Consider the following 18,240-nt stretch of genomic DNA (forward strand, 5'->3'; position numbering starts at 1 on the left):
AATGCTGTACATGTAATTCATGCAAACTTTACATAATTTTTTTATTGCAAGTAGGAGTGCACTCATCAGTTTTCAATGAAGAGAAATCCTTATTACCTTTAAGATGAGTACATGTCATTCACCTAGATGACATCAGGTTTATTCTAACTGGGACACAGCACTAGCTTCATGAGCAATCATCCAGGTTTATGAAATGTCATGAGGCCTGGACAATCTACATGAACATTTCACTTTAAGGGCTCCAAACACAATAACAATATCATTCACACTAGAAAAAATATACATTTACACAAAACATCAGAGCATATAAGTTGTTCTGAACCATGCCCAATATCCAGTTAGTTTCCTTGGTGCAACCACATTATAAATTATGCAAATTTATGAATGAACACATTGAAAACCTTATGTAGCAAACGTGATTCCACAAGAGAACTAGATATCTACAATCATTCAAGAATTTGTGAATGACAAGGGGTATGGGAGATGGCTTCTGAGTTTGATCAATGGATGCTTTCAATTGTGAATTTGATATAGCTCATGTTATTCACCTCTCATTCAGTAATAAAGGAGATGGGATGGCAAAGTACATGGAGTGTAACTACTAGTGATTAATGATAGTTTAAACTCTACATACTCATGGCACAATCCATCAGTTTATAAAGTCCATGAAGTCTAATTATCCTATATCCACCAACCCTCAGAGGCAATATAATTTTTTTTTTAATGAAATGGGGCCAGCCTTGGATTTCTATACATATAAAACTATTTCAGACAAGAATATATATTTTTTTGAATGACAGATCTAAAGTACATGTTCATATTTCTACTAAACTTTTCTAAAAACATTTATATATGTTTACCCCCTGTTTGGAGACTTGTATGAATTCAGGAATGCAGAAATATGAATAAGTTTTTAACTTTTTATGTTCATGACTAAATCACAATCAAATTCCTAATTTTAAAAGTTCCCCTCTTCAAATTCAAAGTCATATTTCAAGTATGATGTCTCCATGGATGTGAGAAAGGATGTGAGAAGGAAGAGACCAGGTAAGCCCTTGTCTCAATGGAACATACCACAACGGAAGGAAAGAGGTACAGGAGATCAAGATATCTAATGAGCGATTGCTCATAACCTTCAAGTTCAGGAAGATTTGTCTTTCAAATCAACAAACACATTGTATTCTCAGACCAGCTTTTATCAACTAATGAACTTGCTGCAATGTTGCAGTATACATACATGGAGAGCATAAACAAAGCTTAAAGATAAATTCCAGTATTGGTAACGATCTCAAAATGACTTTTTACAGAATTTTAATATAATGACCACCCAAGTGTCTGTTTGTATGAATAAAAAATATGTGCCAAAGGATTCTGGAAGAAATTGTGTAATTGCTGAGAAGTAAGCAAAATAAGCGCGGATTCGGTCACTTCCGTCGGGTCTTTATTCCAACAATAATAATACACTGTCCCATGTGTGCCTTTCTGTGTTGGTGATCTTCAGTGTGATCATTTTTCAGCGTAGATTTCAAGATTTCACAAAGTTCAGTTTATGTAACTGTACCAGATCTAGATCCTCGATGATAAACTGACAGTTAAGCCTGGTTTTACAGACTTTCTCATGAAATCAGTGTTTACTGCAACTACTGGCATTTCTCTTTAATACATTTTTTGTACGTCCAACCTTCATGATACTGTATCCTTAATCTTATCAGGTAAAACGAATGTACATCACTGTGTATTCATATGATTTGTCACTTTGAGAATAATCAATTCATGGAATCCTTGGAAGCCATTTCTCTGAGATAAATCTTTAGGAGTCACAATCAATTATCGTACCAATTTGGAAAATTCATCAATATTTGAAGGGTAACAACCTCTTTCATTCATTTTTCATGGGCTGATCAACATGGTTTTTCTAAGCATGGATATAGTAAAGGACATGACAGTGGTGTTACTATTGTCCTACAAGAATAGAAGTTAAATGGTAGACACATCAGCATTGCTTTGTGCCGCCAGCCACAGCTTGACTATCCATCAAGAGAAAGCTCTGTGAGATAAAACATCCATATAATTTCCGTCTGTATCTCCTGACATAAATGCCTGCATTCGATCAATAGGTAATTAGGCTAGCTGCTACAAATTGACACTCGGGGTATACAGGTTAAATTAGCAATCCAAATACCTTCAAGGCAGCCATTAGTTGAACTCGTACCAGTTACATGTACAATGTAGAAGCATTGATCCTCAAGAATACATGTACATATTTTATTTGTTTTCCCCCATTGCACCCTCACATTAATAATGATCATGAATACAATCTCCCCATATGTCAAGACCAATGCAAAGTGGAATTTATACGACTCGTGATTCCATGTAAACATGTTATTTAATCATGTAATTTACTGTTATTTATTCTTTGTTGTTGTTTTTTAACATGTATTTAACTCCTTGAATGGAATTCAATCATCCATGAATACATGTAGCATCAACTTTAATAACTATTTATGCATGTAACTTGAAGACATAAATGTGTTATAGGTGTTTTACATAAGCTTTATTGACTTCATGACTTACAGGATTACAGCATCCATTAAGTACATCAGAGAGGGTGACCAGACCAACAGCCCATAGTAGAACTCATTAGCCACACTCCATTATGCGGATTTCTTGCTTGCTTCTCTCTTCGGTCAACAACATGCTACATGTATGAGGTATACATGTACTCACAGATCATGGCACTCCCCCTGAAAAGCTGGGTGCCTATACAGCTATGTTAGCTCCATGTAGATTTGTAACCAGACATCCAGTGTGCAGTCGTAATTTAAATAATGGATGCTATTATCCCACCATATAAAAAGGCACAAGATCAGTCCTGAGTTGAATGTAAACTTGTTCAGTTTTTAGAATAAAGTCAGGTTCAAATGTACAGACCTTTATGAAAAAATAATTTTGTTTTCTGCTACAAGTATGTTTGTCAGTTAGTGATTGTTACATAAAACTGAATATACATAAAAGAATTTGAAAATTACAATGTGACCAGGGAAGTGTAACATATGAGATATACTTAATATTTACTGTCGATAGCCTTTATACAGGTACATGTATGTTTAACAGAACAATTTATTCTATTTCCTGTAATGCCAAAGAAAAAATAAAATATATTTCACAGTTTAACCAAGATTTTATTTACATCTGTTCCTTTTTCAAGTACTAGCTTATACAATGTAGATGTAACTAAAAATAGTTTCATATAGATATCAGTGAGAGTTGTGGTTTTTCCTGACCACAACCAACAAGTGCAGTTGTTACACAGCAAGTGAATGGTGAAGATAAGGGATTTCTGAAATTATAATATTCAAGGATCTTTCCTTTTCATTTCTCTTTCAGACTGGTGGTAGTGAAGTATTATCAACTTACCAATCTCCAGATGAAAAATATAATAAACCAAGAATATTCCAGACAAACATTGCAGCAATCAAAACATTTCCTCTATTATGAACACAATTAGAATTACCGGTACTATTACTTATAATAGTATTTTCTGATTACTTCTACAGAAGCAGACAAGTTTGGTGTTGGTAATATCCAAGTAATATCTACTCGAGATGTAGACATATCAAAAGTTTCTAAGAAACTCAAATAAACTGCTGAAAGTGGAAGGAGACTTCTCCTGGATACATTAAAAATGGAATTTGGTTTATTATGAATATCAAAGTAGAAAGGTCTTCCATAAATTTTCTTCATCAAAAGCTTCACTGTTCATAGCTTTAAATCCGTAATTGAGAAAATTTGGGGGCATTCTGTATTTTGGATACTTTGTCTAGAATTTTTTTTTTCTACAGGGAAGAACAGACCAAGCTGACCAGTCAGCAATCCGATTTGAAATTATTTATCAAAGTAAACACATTCGTCTTATACCTACTTCAGCCCACCACCATATGGACTTTTGAGAGTCTACATGTACACTCTTTAGATTATTGATCTGCTATGACTGTATACTGGTGGTATACCTGCATAAACACAACCTTTTCTAAACCCATCCCCCATCCCATTCTGAATCATGCACGTACTAAATGCAAATTACTGTATGGAGAGTGTGCATACGTACGTGACAGCTATGCTAATATCACTTTGACATTCTGTTCATAAAATGTACAATCCCACAAAAAACTAATGGCCCCACCCTCCATCATATTTGTTTTTTTTTTTTATATTTCATTTAATTCAAATAATAAATGAAATGAACTATTTCAGAATTTGCAAATATTGAGGTCACATTTAGTATATCATATATATGTTCAATCCTCATTATGTTTGTTCAATTATTTTCCATGATTTATCAGCAACGCTTTTAATGAGAGAAAAGGTATAATTCCATGTCCAAGTATGAGAAAGTACAGATATAGTATATCATATCACAACAGTGCCGAAGACCAAAACTATAATACCATTGATTCTATGATCAAGCATTAACAAAGTATATGACAAATTATTGTACAAAAGGTTGCAATCGATTGTGTATATCAAATATTTGTATGTTTCTCAGGAGTAAATTGAAGTGAAAATGATACTTATTGCAATTTGCAAATGTAAAACATGCACAAGTAAATCCTATACGAACAGTAGTGTAGAGAAGCAAATGGAATGTTCAGAGTGAGACTGGGATGTGTTTCAAATTGTACGAGTAGCAAGTGTTACTAGATTGTGGAGTAAATATCCTATTTGTGACACCAGTTTTATATGATCAAGCACTTGAAGGGTAATAAACAAGCGCAATTCATTTTCTGGATCATTGCCACAAAGGACCTTCTGACTCATGACTTCAGGCGCCCAATAGAGTAGCATTATCACTGCCACAGGACTTGAACTTCAAACAAACACACAGGTTCACCGTATGTTGTGCTGTTCACATTGGCAATGTTGCAGTATGAAATGCTTTGGGCAACCCTATTCCATTGAATTCAAGCATCTTAAGACAAGTCTCATCCACACTTGTCAACAGAACTGGAAAAATAGACTCAACTCAACCTATACTGTACATGTACATGTATGCAGATGCAGTATTACAATAAAAAAAATATGAGTATGAAGCTTGTTATCATAGCCACTGCAGGCAGTACTCCAATGACCAATTGACTATCAATGTACAGTTGGCATGAATACTACCAGCAATGGGAACAGAGTTTCAGTAGCAATATTCCAATACACAGGAGAAATGCAGCACCCTGATTGCTGCTTTATTGAAATCATACTAATGAATGCTTTAGGGTAAAGTCATGGTTTGGATTACTCAAACCGAAATACAAAAAGAAGCATCACAGTGGATGAAAATGTCATGAAAATATAAACATAAATGTTGTGTGGAAATTTTTGATGTGTTTACATTGATCTACTGTATAAATTGTGATTATTTATCTACACTGCCTCTTTCCCAAGATGCCTAATTTTTCACTAAAAGAAAAAAGTAGGCCTAAACGTTCCAGTGGTTTAATTATTTACGCCTTTAATTTAAAGGACAAGTCCACCCCAACAAAAACTTATTTTGAATAAAAAGAGAAACAATAAACTAGCATAACACTGAAATTTCATCAAATTCGGATGTAAAATAAGAAAGTTATGACATTTTAAAGTTTCACTTCATTTCACAAAACAGTTAAATATGCACATCTTGGTCGATATGCAAATAAGGGAACTGATGACATCACTCAATCACTATTTCTTTTGTATTACATGTATATGAAATATTTTTATTTTCTCGTCATTGTCATGTGAAATGAAGTTTCATTCCTCCCTGAACACGTGGAATTCCATTTTTTTTACATTTTGTGCTTCAGGCAAGGCGATCCTAATCATCAAATTGGTAAAAATTGAAATATTGTATAATTCAAACAATAAAAATCAAAATAGTGAGTGACGTCATCGACTCTCTCATTTGGATGAAACTGGCTCGTTCATATAAATATTTTGTTAAAAATAAGCAAAAATTTGAAATGTCATAACTTTCTTAAATTACATCTGATTTTGATGAAATTTCCAGCATTGTGCTTGTCTGATTTTTCTCTATTGATTCAAATCACCATTTTTCTGAGGTTGACGACTTTTAAAATAAGTTCATGGATGAAGTGTAAAGTATACACAAGACCAAAAAATGCCTTAAGTCCTACTCCTGACTGATATTCATCATAGCATATTATTCTTTACTACTCAAATGAAAATTTCAACTAAATATTAGACTATCAATCCTAACTTGCCTATGGAGGAGTCAAAATATGTATCGTACCATAGTTTTCAATTTATTTCAGCTACATCTTTGTTATATCATGTGCATATGTAGGCCTACATGTTAGCATGCCATTATACTTTAGGAAACACTCAGAGACTGCTTTCCAACAAAATTGATTAAAATCATGTCCCGCTACAGCTGTGCTAGACAGATGGAACTGCAAATAATTTTCTTCAAACCCGAAATATGTGTTTCAAAAATATGTCAAAAGAACCATTCTCTATATATATCACATACACGGGTGTTCATACACATCCCATAGGCCTACATACATGTACTGTTAGTACATGTAGGATGGATAATTTTTTTATCAACATGTCATACATGTGTACAATATTCTTATCAATAAAATTAATTCACATGTGTTGCTGATTAAAATAGTATCACAATCCATTGGCAAGGGTATAGCCAGGAGCCCCTTGCTGGATTTAATCATGATGAAAATATGACGAATCCTTAGATATTATTAGGATTAGTATCAGCTACATGGTTCCATTCTTGTACTGTTCCAACTATAAAATGATACTGATAAGTGCTAGTAATACACTTTTAAAGGGAGAGAAGGGTGTAACCTGAACAATGTTGTACATGTTTAACATCCATACATGTACATTTATCTTTACTGAACTCATTTACTCAGCCATGTCAGTACCATTCAGTGCTATATGTACATGTACGTGAAATTTCAGGATTTTACTAGTCGTGTAGTGGTGGGATTTTGGGACACTATTTCTATGAAGGATAGACAGGTCATGTACATGGTGGTTAAATTAAAATGAGGCTCTTGGAGGGATATTCTGAGTGATACACTGAGTTAGTATATAAATGATTTGAAATCCATACAAACATTCATCCATGAAGAGTCTTTGAAACAGAAGAAGATTCTATGAGTACCCTGGTTATTAATATTCACAGGAAAATCAGAAAGCCATCATTCAGTTGTAAAAGAAATAATATAAAGATATTTCAGTATTCATATTATAAAGGTACTAAGCAAAGTTACATCTCAACATGTTTTAAAGCAGTGTTAGCCTAAAACAGGAAATATCACTTGAAAGGGAAAATCTAATACATTAACCTGTTGATTGAAATCAAGCAAGTCCACTAGCAAGGGACACACTGGCAGTGACATTACATGTACCATGTCAACATACAAATGGGCAATTCCATGGAAAATGTTCACTTTACAGAAAAAATGAAGTTTCAGATTTCAATTAAGCAGTCAAATTTTCTTAAAAAGTAATCTTTAAAGTCTCAATTTCCAATAGAAAAATCGCAATATTGATAAAATTTTGTAGTTTTTTCCATCATCAAAAATATAGAATAGTAAATTGCAAAATGCAAAAAATGTGGCTATTTTTAAACAATTCATCTTTTCTGTCTCTACTAAAAGCAAACAAGGTCCCAGAGGTCTCTTTTAACTTTTGAATAGTTGATTAATGTTTAAATCAACAGAAAATAATCGTTAAATTTTATGCCATTTATCAATTTTAGAGAAATCTGTCTTCAGATTTGTGTGATTTCTTTACCATTATCAGTGTCATGTCCGTTACGTTTTTCACTTAAAGTTTTCACAGCTTACAGGAAATTTGTCTAAATATACTGCAGATTCAGATTCTATGTTAGAATTAAACCCCCTACCATGTGTAGCAATCATTTTCCCTTACCACTTCTCATTTTCATAAAAATGGCGTAACGGACATGACAATTCGCGTAACGGACATGACGCCTTGTATATGGCAAATGGCAGCATTCACAAAAACAAAATATTAGGCTCAGTGTCACGGACTGAGGTCAGTTTCAATTGTTTGAGGATAGCTGAATGTAATATTTCCTAGAATCTGCATGTCATTCAAGCTATTTTTAGAAGTTGGTGAATGATGAAAGTTCAGCTCTTGTTCTGGTAGATTTTTCTGAGAATTAACGGTATGCCACATAATATTAGGATAAGATGCAGCTAGATCTGGCAACATACTCAGATCACAATCTGCATCATTTGTGTTTGAACAAACATTTGATTCTCTTTAAGGTTTTTGCACTGACAGTTTGGAGCATGATAAAACTCCAACTTGTGAATTCATGATCATTGATATTACTTCAAAGTATCTGACTTTCACCAACCTCAACATATACTTCTTCAGTGATGACATGGGCTCACAATTAAAAGCAAGTTTGTATTCGGATATCTGTGTTACATGATGTAGCTCTATGAATCCATGAATCTACAGTGGCACTTCTTTGCAGTATCACAAAGCAAAGGAGCCGTTGAAAGAATGTGGCGCGATCAATAATTATGTCATCACAGTATTTTTGGTCAGCCATAATCACGATTTGAATGATTTATCTTCAATTGTACACAAGCAGCGTGGACAATACAACAAAATTAGATACAGCCACATTTGTCAGCAAGCAAGATCATAAGATTTAGAACATCCAAGATTTGATGAAAGGATGATTATACTCAGGATGATAGTTATTTTGAATGAAAAAAAATCTCAGAAGCTATTACAAACATTCCGATTATCGTTCAACTCATAATCGATAATGAAAGACCGGTTTCCAGGTACTGCTATTAAATTTTTATTAAAATACTTTTTAATACCATTTTTTGTAATCTTAAAACTCACATTTATACTAGTACACGTTCTTTATCATAAAATACATTCCATAATATGTTCTTCTTGGATTTATACAGGTCTGGTACATTTTGTTTTCTTCTCACAAAAAATGAGATTTGGTCTTCTCAGTGTGCCGTAGTGATATGATAAACATTGTATTCAATATAAAATTATCACTTAGGCTATAGCTATTGAATTAATGATACCTGCTAATAATATCTACATATTTTTCTTTAGAGCAGGGCGCGACAAACCCGCTTGCCCGATTGCCCGGGGCAAGTGAAAATGACGTGCGGGCAAGCACCTCTCAAAGTCAATTGCCCGATCGGGCAAGTGGTTGCTGCGTCTTTTTTTTCTGTACCGTACCTCGTTTTTCCATAAATCATCCAAAATCCACACTCAAAATCATGAATAAGCCTTAAAAAATAGGAGTAGCGCCGTTTCAAATTCCGAAATTGCGTTATTTTTTCTGTACCACGTATTTCCATACATGGTACGGTGTGGTACCAGTTATGAAAAAAATCAACGCAATGGCCGGGAAACAGTTGAATGTAGTATAGGGGTCCATTATGACTACCACCATGTGCAATTTCTAATGCACATTTTCCACCTTCCGATATCACAATTCTGTGATAAAATAATTAGAACTACACAGGAAATAAATCACAGAGTCTAGTAACTTCGCATTGGTGAGTTGTCATGTCATTCGGCTTTGCTTTTCAAAACGGCCTATTAACATCCAAAATAACTTGCCGTATTTGTTAATTATAACTTAAAATTCATTTGTTTCCCTTTTTGAGGGGATGAGGTAAATATCAGACAATAAATCATCAAACAAAGCTCCATCTATTTTACAAGGCCGGCGGGAGGCTCACACACGTGTGCATACTAGCTAGCCAGTCTGAGCTCTGTCTCTCTGCCAGAGCTCTGGGGGACAATTCGCTCAGTAAAGGCCACAATGATGGTGATTTTCTGTTTCAGACAGAGTTTACATTTCGGGTATATTATTCAAAACTTCCAATAAAGTTTGATGATTTCTTCATTGTCATGTATATTTAAGTTATTAATGAATACATTCTCACCAAATTTAGACTCCCCCATAGAGAAATGCAATTTTCGTGGAAGTCTGCGTTTTCAAAGAACTTCAGGAAAAGTTAGGGTATGTGGGCCTTTATTACACGGCCGAGTACAGGTTATTGTACTGGAATAGGCGAAGTAGAAATTAGATATTGAATTCATTTATATCAAAGTTCAACTCACAGTCACACCCACACAAACACACCCTCGCACACACACACACACACCCAAGATTCTAAGCATAGTGAAAAAATACTTAAAAATCATACAATATTAAACAATGTTACTAATAATTCATTAATAAGTGAACAGGTATTATTTAAAAAATTGGGCAAGCAGTTTTTTCTATCGGGCAAGCAAATTTTTTCATCACTTGCCCAACAGGGCAAGTGACGAAAAAAATTTTTGTAGAGGCCTGTAGAGTGTTAGTAAAGGTACATTGCTGTTACGTAATTACATTCATTATTCATATTTCTTTCATTTTCAAACTAAGAAGTGCTGATGAAGTTCACTTCGTAAGGGTGTCATGTCCGTTACGCTAGTATATTATCAAATATTAGGGCATGAATAAAAAATAATCTTTTCTATCCACTTTTTCTCCTTTAATTAGGTGTGGTGGATGGTAGTAACTGGAAAATACTCATTAACTGTTGTTAACCGGTGTAAAATAACATTTTTAAAAATATTTTTTTGTTTTATAAATATTGTACAAAAAGACCCCCTCTCAAATTGCAAAATAATAGGAGATATTACAGATTACCAGTTATGATATGTGTCTCTAACCTCTAATAGACTTGTACCATATCTTGTAATAAAATAATTACTTTCGTTTACAAAAAGTGGACGAAACTGTCATGTCCGTTACGCTTCGTGTGTCATGTCCGTTACGCTACATTTTGAGCTAGGAATACAGAATGCACTGCAAAACTGTTGTTAAACACCATTTTATGGATAGAACATGATCTTAAGGTTAAATTAACACCAACGTCAGGTGCATGCAATCTAAGAATTCACAGGAATTTTGATAAGCAATAGGAGGTAAAAATGCTTCGTCCATTTCGTGTCATGTCCGTTACGCTCACAAAGAGTGCAATTTCTCCGCAACTGTTCAATGAAACGATTTGAAATTTTATGTGTATGTAACTGATACTTAAATGTGTCTGATAAGCTTAGTAACAATTATCAAAAGACAGCTTATTCTACTGTATAAACCTTTGAATTACAAAAATTTGTCTGAATGTCATGTCCGTTACGCTGGAATTGACCATATGTAGTTGTTTATAGAGTCATCACTATCTTAAACTGCATACAGTTTCAGGAACTGATGTACTGGACAGGACTCATCACTAAAAAAGCAAGCTCATTGCTCTAGAACTTGGCATGTTAAAAAAAAAAATCTTCATAGTAAAGAACTTTAACTACATGTATCTATGTACATGTTTTCATGTAAATTAAGAACAGGCTTGGGTGCTTTGAATAGACATTTGATTGAATGGAACATATTACATACCTGATCTTAATTTGATATGAACTGATTCAACTGACTGTGACTACAATGCATGTACATGTACGTACATGTACTACATGTATACACATGTACAGTATACATGATTATGAGATACTAATGTACCCAAAATACAAATACTACCCCAATTAAATCAAAATTTGATTACCTAAACCTATGCACAGCTCCAAGTGCACACAATATATTTCAGTGTTAAATATACTAATGATCTGAATTTCAGATCATTCTTGCTTTAATAACTAAAATGAATTCCAATGACACAAACTGTTTGGATCTTATATTATGAATCAGTACCACTCCACCCGTGCATACCTAACGGGGGGGGGGGGCAGACTGCCCCTCCCCCCTTTGAGAAGCCAACAGACATGTTCTCCCTCTTTTGAACCTGAAGACCTTTTATTTTGGCTTGTCAATTTTTTTTTTCTGGTAAGAAATCCTTGTTTTTTGGTTGAAGACCCTTTTTTTTTGCTTGTCAAATTTTTTCATGGACGAAATATCCTCCAAAAAATATGCCCCCCTTTTGGAAAATCCTAGGTACGCTCGTGATCAGTACGATATAGTATACAGTACATGTGAAGAATGTTATGTTTTGAAGCTAAATTCTAAAATGGATCACTTCCGAAATGCAATTTAAAATTACAACTCATTTAATTAATGATCAGTGTGAGTGAATTTAGGCGACCTCTACACAAAAGTATCTTTCTGCAATGATGTACACGTACATGTAGATTTTGAATCTTGAGAGTTATGCTTAAGGATACGAAATGAAGCATTTATAAAAACAGTAGGCAATTCAAACTATGAATAAGCTTTTATTTTTGTGTTCATCATTTTTCACAAATGGGGGCCCCCGACATGTTTTGTGGGTCCTTGAATTCGAGATTGGAAAATGTACCAAATAATTCCACAGCATTTCAAAGAAGCAACAATAGTGCAAAACATGTACAAGAGTATGCTCCTCAAACCCCCTATAATGATATGTCTTTTGTACATAAATATATATGTCCCTGTAAAAGCAGTTAAAAAGTGTGAAAAAGTGGCTTACTTTTCACTGTTTTCTACCTTTAGATCTGAAAATTCATCATGTCACAGTGTGATCTGTAAAAACAATCTTTGGAAATTGTGTTTTTACATGTAGATTATTTTTTTTGAGTTGGTTTAAGTGCAAAAAATGTTGAATTTTGTGAACAGAATCATGACCTTTTAATTTTAAACCTATTGTCATGTGACTTATTAATATTAATGAGTACATGTATGCGAATAGCTGCCAATGTACATGTACCTGTATGAGTCAATTAGATGACAATAAAATCAAATCCTTTTATGGAAAATACATTGTAATATTACAGTGAGTGAATAAATATTGACAAAATATGTTAGGAAATAATTTAGGCTCTGATATAGTTTGAGAAATATAGAAGTGAAATTCTAGCTAACTTTTTAATTACTAACCATAATTTCTCAACCTTATTTTTGTACATACCTGCATAATATCTAAATTTTTCACCACACAGGATGTTTGCAACAGCAATGCTATGCTGTTGACAATTTTGAATATTGGCACAGATTATGAAATGTGTCAATTTTTTCGCGCATTGTTAAAATCATGGCCAATCTGCAATTCGCAAAATCCACAAAAATAACAGCTTATACATTAGTGGAGTATATAAACATTGCAACACACAATACACACAACATGTATGTTATATATTACAAAGAATCTCAGATAAAAGCATGAATGAATATTTTTATGACTGTGAAAAGCTGGGAAAAAACAATTACCTAGTGTTACTAAAAATTTATGAGACATAATAATATGGATGAAAAATATGTGTACATGTATGTACAAATTCATTCAAATGAAAAAGTTTTTCTTTTCTAGGCCTTCTGGAAAACATGCATTTTTCTTACTTTTTGGTATTTTGACACAAGGTAGGATTTAATTCAGAATGATTTCAAACATATAAAATTCTGGATATTTATGGAATCTGGACCTTGAATTCTTTAATGCCACTGATAAGTAATCTAAATTTTATTTATTCATTCATTTAATCATTCATTTATTTATTTATTCATTTTTGGTGGGGCGAAACTAGTGTAATCCCTAAGTTTGACAATAATAGGATAATACTGCAAAATGATTTAAAATGCATAATTTTTTTTTTCAGTAAAAAACTAAAATGAATGTCCAAATTTATGGACTAATAGAGATCAGAGTCTGGTTGTATGATAGGTCTTTGCAAGGACTGTCTTTCATGTCGCCAACTTATTTTGTACACCATACACATACATGCACATCTACATGTGGCTGAAGTACATGTAGATGCCTTTTAAACAAGTTGCTTTCAAAATCATTTCAATTTTTACAAAAATATCATCATATGTGATGACATAAAAATAAATTCAAAAGTGAGCTAAAAGGTTTTAATAGTTGATAATATTTTCACAAAACTCAATCATGTGGTGCATCATTATAAACAAGCAGTACATGTACATTTAGACAATCCTTGCCATGAGCCTTTCATGCATCAGCTCCTGGTTTTACCAAATCTGTGATCAAGGAATGAAACAAGAAAACAGGACAATGAACATTAAAAACAGTTTCAAGCATGCAGAGGAACAGATTAAACAACAAGAAATAAATAAGTCCAATACACTAAAGAACAAGAACTGAATCTCATTTTGATAGATTCAGGAAGAATAAATCTACCTCTTGGGTCGAGCTTGGAGAGATCAATCAAGGAACCTGTTGAAAAAATGAGAAACATGCAGGCGAAAGGGAAATGATATTGTATTTCATGCAGAATAAAACTCAATAAATAAGACATAGAATGCTAATTCAATTCTGTTTAGTATTTTCATGTTCCGAAGGGAATATTTTAGACATGATGTACATGTACAAGTGAATGATCCTTTTGTTCACTTGTTTGCAAAAGTCGTGGTCAGTCTGTCTGTTGGTGAAATGTTGAACCCTGTATGTACACATTAATAAAAACAAAAAGATTAAACTGCAATTTAGTTGAACAAGTCAGTCAGTCAATCAATAGTTACTTGTATAATTTGTCAGGGGAGGGAGTGTTTTCACAAACTCCCGTGCAATCGATCTTGATTGATTTTCCATCAATATCAAGGTCTATATTATTGATGGAAAATTAATCAGGAATGTCATTGTATGTTTAAATAATCCTTGTAATGTCTGAGGTCAGTTAATCATTGAAAAATTTGCATAAACAGGTACATTGTAAGGGTGCATTTAAAAAGACGATCACACTGTAACTAACATTTTTTGAAAATCCATGATAAACAATTCAAAGATGGTTAATTTAGATTATGTTGTATAAAATGTTGCAAACATTCAGTGAAGGTAGAAAGACGAGAATGATTTAGAGTAATGATTAGTGCAAATACACTGAGAGGGAAACAATACGATCACTGGAATATACAACAAAGATAACCACAGAACAAATGAAATAATGAAATCATTTATTTCATATCTTTTCTTGATAAGATGTAGGAATTTCTGTTCAGAAAATCTTTAAAAAACATTGTTACACATCTATCAAAAGTGTTTGAGTGACTTTGATTGTTGAAAACAGTAAAATGACCCCCCCCCCAAAAAAAAAAAAAATATATATATATATATATAATATAATAATAATAAATAGTTCCTACAACAAGCACTATGAAATATAGGCCAATATGAAAAATAGTGTTTTAATATCCTTAAAAAAGTTTACCAAAGTTGGTTCAAATTAAGAAAATGGCTGGAAAGTTGAACCAAGAAAATGCACAATGAAACATGTACATGTATGCCAGCCTGATAAAGACAATTTGAACTCATTTGTGCAGAATCTTGCTTCAGACTGGCAGAACAGCTTTATAAAAATGGCAGGGGTTTGGCAACAGAGAAGAGGAGACGAAAACAGATTCCTATTAATTACGTTCGCTTACAATTTGCAATTGGAACCAGTACTGACAAAAAATAATTAAAATTAGACCTTAAATCTAATTCTTAATAAATCTGAGAAATAAGAACCAGCTTTTAATTATTTGGTTTCACTCTCAGTGTCAGGAAGCCTAAATTAAGAGTATTAACTGTTTAAATTGAAAATCTGAATGAAAAACTTAAAGCAGCTTCACAACAGAAGTGTTTGCTGCTATTTTACTGGAAAAGCAAATATTTTTTTTTAAATACATGTAGGTTGTGTACCTTCCTTAACATGCATGATGGCAGTTTGTGCATTATGCACATGAATGTAATTAATCCGGAATAACATGGCATTCAACATACAGGACATCTATTAATAACGTAAGATTGTTAAGCCACTGGTAGCTGGTTTAGGAAGGGGTCCTCACTAAAACTATGCCTTGACTACGGCCTACATCATGTTACATGTATGCAATTCTCTTCCCAATTGCAAAGAAACATCCACATGGTCATGGACATGCCCCATCATAGTGTGTTCTTGCTCCTATCCATCTGCTTGTAGGATGCGATCCCAGGGGGGGGGAGTAGGGGGGCCACTTACATTGACGAGTGGATACCATGCGCGACCAAAAAACCATGTAAAAAGGATGTCTTTTTCACAATAGGGCACGTTACGTACGTAACGTGATAAGGGTGTCAAAAACACAAAAATAATGAAAAAAGGGTATCTATTTCGCTAGGAAAATTACGTGTTTAGGGTCGAATTTGCGGGGATGATAAAACAAAATTAAAATGTTTTATAAAGGATGTTCTTTTTGCCCCAACACTGTGTTTAGAGTCCGATTTGCATGAGGTGTAGAATGTGGGGTCATATTAAAGCAAATAAGGTAAAGCCGACGACCGAAGGACCCGTAACAATAAAACATTCCTGTACTTGTTTAGGGGTTCATTTCAGGGAATATTTGCCAAGAGTATCGTTTTGTTTCCAATACTTGTTAAGGGTATGGTTTCACACGCCAATACTTGTTAAGGGGTGCATTTTCAGAATATGGAAATTACGTGTTTAGGGTGCTTTTCGAGACCCGATGGTCGCGCATGGTATTCACTCGTGAATGGAAGTGGCCCCCCCGGATGCAATACATTCAAGAGAATAGAAATAACAAATCTGAAAAAAATATTATTTCACTGCATTTTGTGATTTATTAGTCATGAGTGCATAGCTTAAAGTGATTGTTTAACATTGGTTTGACTTTTAAAAAATCTGAGCTAGAAGGTCACATTTGTCACCTGTGTCTGTGATATGTTACAAAAATGAAGCCCTGAAAAAATTGCGGTCGAAAATCATTATTTAGTGCTTCAAAAATTGAAATATAAAGTGACCGGAAACACCATCTTATTTTCATCCCATACAGTTATGTGTACTATTTAGGCGTCTATAAGACGCCTATTTACAAAATCAGGGTTTGCCTTGTAGTTTTAGCTTTTCATTCTCAATAATGGTTGTTTTCAGGGTTTATTAGTTCTAATACATGCACTTGTACACATGTTTCATCTTGGTTTGAGAATTTTTTAAATCGGCTGCTCACAAAGTTAAACAATACCTTTAAAGGTCTTCAAAACCCCTCACCATACATCCTATTTCTATGAAATCTTTGACACTTTCTGTTCAATTTATCTTTTTACAAATCACAATAATTTCAAATCAACTTGTTGTTTGGATGGACATGCCCTGGTCTAAAATATAATTAAAGTAGAATAATTTATGAACAAAAGTAACACCACTAGATCTAAAATTTAATTATCTGGCATGATTTTCAAGATCGTAATTTAAGGTCATGATGTTGCTTCCTGTAGGCTGTAATTTGGAATTTAAATAGGTTGATCATGCTTACCTACTGACTGTGAAGCCTGTGACCTTGGGCTTGGAGTGGGCTTCTCCGCAATTGTCGCTGCACCTGGAGAAGGTGATGATTTTGGAGGTTGCGAGACTGGCTTCGGCTCCTCCACCTTCTCCTTTTGTTTGATTTCCTGAAGATGATCAAAATCTCCCAAAGATCCTGTGGCGGTTGTATCAGGAACATTAGGTTCATCAACATACCCACCCAATTCATCACCTCCACTGCTGGAATAGTCAGGTGCTGCATTCGCAGGACTATCCCCGAAGCCAAAGGAACCCAACAGATCTGCAGTGGGAACCTGCGACTGGGCCTGAGCCTCCGGTTGCTCCGATGCGTACCGGTCCTCCTCCGGGTTATCACTCATTGCCAGGGGTCTGTCCGCATCTACCCTCTCGAAATCATTATCGTTGTCGTAATCTCCGTCAAATCCCTGTGTAGAGTCGGGCTGGAACTGATCAAAGTTCGCCATTGTAATTGCTATCAACTATTAATATATCAAAATAGCCGTTCTATCGCCCACTACATGTAATTCGCCTGGACGGTGCAAAGGTTTTACTCTTCGTATTCACAAAAGCGCAGGTGCACCCGGTGATAGCAGCAGGCAAATGAATGAGGCAAAATGGCGATGCGATGACGTAATCCTACCGGAGGTCGAACTCGCTCGCTGTTAATTTTGCGCGCGAGGCTTGAATAAAAGAGATGGAGAAAGATTTCCAAACCAGTCCCAGGGGCATGACCATGACGACTAAAATAATGAGAGATATGATTTATAATTGATAAAATAATGCATTATAGGCTCTTTTTTCATACATAACTTCTTGAATTTGACATGTAGCCGGATCGAGGGGCGCAAGGTCGTCCCGGTGGGGTCACTCAGCCGCAGAGGGGGACACGTATGACCGTTACCACAA

General features: G+C 34.3%; 1 protein-coding gene across 2 annotated transcripts in view; it reads right to left on the reverse strand.

Moving 5' to 3' along the window:
* LOC121419158 (reticulon-1-A-like) overlaps window positions 1–17,951 on the reverse strand; it is a 38,099-nt gene extending 20,148 nt beyond the window's left edge. Inside the window, exons 1-2 of one of the 2 annotated variants that reach the window (XM_041613492.1) lie at window positions 17,324–17,951; window positions 14,214–14,249 (exon numbers count right to left, since the gene is read on the reverse strand). In XM_041613492.1, the coding sequence (XP_041469426.1) occupies window positions 14,214–14,249; window positions 17,324–17,798 (511 nt within the window). In that variant the 5' untranslated portion in view covers window positions 17,799–17,951. The remainder of the gene's footprint in view (window positions 1–14,213; window positions 14,250–17,323) is intronic. The other variant, XM_041613493.1, reaches the window with a different exon arrangement.
* Between the last annotated feature and the right edge of the window lie 289 nt (window positions 17,952–18,240).

This window comes from Lytechinus variegatus, chromosome 7, assembly GCF_018143015.1.
Source record: "Lytechinus variegatus isolate NC3 chromosome 7, Lvar_3.0, whole genome shotgun sequence".
NCBI lineage: Eukaryota > Metazoa > Echinodermata > Echinoidea > Temnopleuroida > Toxopneustidae > Lytechinus > Lytechinus variegatus.